The 2961-nt window shown below is 35.6% G+C and overlaps 1 protein-coding gene across 2 annotated transcripts; it reads right to left on the bottom strand.

Moving 5' to 3' along the window:
- Window positions 1-294: 294 nt before the first annotated feature.
- Window positions 295-2602, bottom strand: LOC110018381. 2 transcript variants are annotated; one of them, XM_020715677.1, is made up of 4 exons: window positions 1674-2602; window positions 1508-1599; window positions 1108-1369; window positions 296-498 (listed from the first exon to the last, which is right to left on the bottom strand). In XM_020715677.1, the coding sequence occupies exons 1-4, from the start codon at window positions 2299-2301 to the stop codon at window positions 335-337; spliced, it is 1146 nt and encodes a 381-aa protein (XP_020571336.1). In that variant the 5' UTR covers window positions 2302-2602; the 3' UTR covers window positions 296-334. The 2 variants fall into 2 exon arrangements, with proteins under 2 accessions (XP_020571335.1, XP_020571336.1); XM_020715676.1 differs by having other exon boundaries at window positions 295-498; window positions 1108-1599.
- Window positions 2603-2961: the final 359 nt, after the last annotated feature.

Genomic DNA, 2961 nt, shown 5'->3' on the forward strand with positions numbered 1-2961 from the left:
CATAATGACACAAGATAGAGTATTGAATAATCAGAAAAATTTAATTCTTCATAGAAGAAGAAATAGTTAAGTAATGTGATGCAGAAAGATTCAAATTAAGGGCCATTTTCATCTCAAGAATTTTTAGAAGGAATTGAACACATTTGAAGTTCATAACATACATGTTAGCATAAAAATAAAAATGATGAAGAGAAGATCAATGATTTTCTCACTTCAAATGCATCATTTATTACATAATGCAATGAAAAAATAATTTTACTTAAAAAAAAAAACAATATGCTTTACAAATGATTAAAGAATTAACTTTATTTTTCACTCAACTAGATCATAAATACTAGTTTATATTATTCATGGGGTTGTTGTTGAATATGCTTGAAAGCTGAGACCGAAGCCTTTGTAAACTTGAATCATATGTTCTGTAACCATGCGGTTGTTGTTGATGCATCAGATGCCTTCTAATATCTTTGTCAAGCCGGTTGCCCACATTTCTCGTGCCAACTACATTACCATAATGACACAAGATAGAGTATTGAATAATCAGACACATTTAATTCTTCATAGAAGAAGAAAATAGTTAATTTTTTTTCTTAATAAAGTAATGGGATGCAGAAAGATTCAAATTAAGGGCCATTTTCATCTCAAGAATTTTTAGAAGGAATTGAACACATTTGAATTTCATAACATACATGTTAGCATAAAAATAAAAATGATGAAGAGAAGATCAATGATTTTCTCACTTCAAATGGATCATTTATTACATAATATAATGACAAAAAAATTTTGCTTAAAAAAAAAACAATATGCTTTACAAATGATTAAGGAACTAACTTTATTTTTCGCTTAACTAGATCATAAATACTAGTTTATATTATTCATGGGGTTGTTGTTGAATATGCTTGAAAGCTGAGACCAAAGCCTTTTTAAACTTGAATCATAAGTTCTGTAACCATGCGGTTGTTGTTGATGCATCCGATGCCTTCTAATATCTTCGTCAAGCTGGTTGCTCACATTTCTCGTGTCAACTACATTGGAATGGGCTGAAAATTTATTAATATATTAACAGAAAAAATGTAACAATAATATTGAAAAGTATGGTATCAGACATACCATCATCGAAGAATTCTTCACCTCTCGCGTTTAAGTTTATAGTGGAGGTGGCATGTATAGTTTTATGTGAAAGATCCTCTAAATTGAATGGGGAGAAGAGAAATAACCAAAGCTTAGTACATCCACATTTTGAGGCTTTTGAGAAATTGTCTATCTCCTCCATCATATTATTAAAATCCTCAATAGAGTCAACCGAGACAAGAGTGTTGAGGCTTTCATCAGGAAGTTGGTAGCAGATATGAACAGGACCGCCATAGATATCCTGCAACTTGCAATAAAAATCGTGAATGGTGATATCACGACGGATGGCAATAATACGTGATTGTCCGCCAACATAACGTAGATTTTCTTCACTACGTTGGGGCATAAACTTTCCGCCAAAGCTACAGAGGAGTTTCACCTTTCCAAGTTGGTTGCCCACATTTCTCGCGTCAACAACATTGGAATAGGCTGGAAATTTCTGTTGCTCCAACGCTGAAATATCATCATTCCCTATAAAATAATTTATTAATATATTAAGAGAACATATGTAACAATAATAGTGAAAAGTATAGTATCAGACATACCTTCATTGATGAATTCTTCACCTCTCGCATTTAAGCTTACAGTGGAGGTGGCATGTATAGTACCGACTTTCAAATTCCTCCCATTGACATTTGCCTCAGAAGCGAATGCTTTATTGGTTGCGTCAATATAACTCAGCTCGCAATCATTATAAACTGCGCTATTGAATCTACCTGAAACATCCTCTAGATCGTATGGGGAGAAGAGAAATAACCAAAGCTTAGTACATCCATATTTTGAAGCTTTTGAGAGATAGTCTATCTCCTCCATCATATTCTCAAAATCGTCAATAGAGTAAACAGAGACAAGAGTGTCGAGGCTTTCATTAGGAAGTTGGTAGCAGATGCGAACATGACCGTCATATATATCCTGCATCTTGCAATAAAAATCGTGAATGGTGGTATCACGACGGATGGCAATAATACGTGATTCTCCGCCAACGTAACATTTATTTCCGTTACTACGTTGGGGCATAAACTTGCCGCCGAAACTGCAGAGGAGTTTCACCTTGGGTGTTGTTTGGTCTTTACCGGCGTTTTGCGTGAGCGGAACGGTAGAAACAAGGGAATTACGGTTGAAGTTCAAGAAGTTGTTCAAAGATTCAGGATAGAAATTCTTCTTGATTTCCATCCTTCTTGGTTTTTTGGAAGTGGGTAGATTTAGAAAAGTGTAGAAAAGTGAGATGAAGAGATGGGGAATTTTAATGGAGGACGGCTGAAGCAGATGCGGTGGCAGTGAACATTCTTGAAAGTATTTGGAGAAGAAAAAGCTGCAAAGTGGTTTCGGACTGAAACAGATTACAGGAGAAGTGATACGAGGTAGAAGAAAAGCAGAGCAGAAGCTATAGTTTTTTCCGGATTGGAGAAGCCCATCTCTCAACTAATGGTTTCGGACTCGAACTGACTAAAGGAGAAGTGATGGGAGGTAGAAGACGAAGTGCAGGAGTGTGGATTTTAAATCTTTACTTGAAACTTATAAATTAGTTCTCCGTCCGCTCGGCTCGCCCTCCGCAGCGCCAACCTCCCGCCAATAACGAACGAATTCTGCTCACTGTGTGCGGATTCTTTGAAATATTAAATAAAAAATATAAAAACTTTGACGAAGAAATTCGTATATTAAGTGGAACACTAGTGTTTTGTCTATTGGGGCCACTGATCTTCCTTGAGAAACTCCTCCAACACCAGAATGATTTGCTTCATACATAAATTAGCCAAATAGAATTTGGAGACTTCACTTACCAAATGAGATTGATTTCATAATCATTTTGTTCTGTTCATTTCTCACTCAGCT

This window comes from Phalaenopsis equestris, unplaced genomic scaffold (genome assembly GCF_001263595.1).
Source record: "Phalaenopsis equestris unplaced genomic scaffold, ASM126359v1 Scaffold000019, whole genome shotgun sequence".
NCBI lineage: Eukaryota > Viridiplantae > Streptophyta > Magnoliopsida > Asparagales > Orchidaceae > Phalaenopsis > Phalaenopsis equestris.

Excerpts from the sequence above, each read along its gene's own strand:
- LOC110018381 (XM_020715676.1), bottom strand. The coding sequence starts at position 2,301 with ATGGAAATCAAGAAGAATTTCTATCCTGAATCTTTGAACAACTTCTTG. Across the intron at positions 1,600-1,673 it reads TGAAGAATTCATCAATGAAG|GGAATGATGATATTTCAGCG; the intron begins GTATGTCTGATA and ends ATTATTTTATAG. Across the intron at positions 499-1,107 it reads TGAAGAATTCTTCGATGATG|TTGGCACGAGAAATGTGGGC; the intron begins GTATGTCTGATA and ends ATGGTAATGTAG.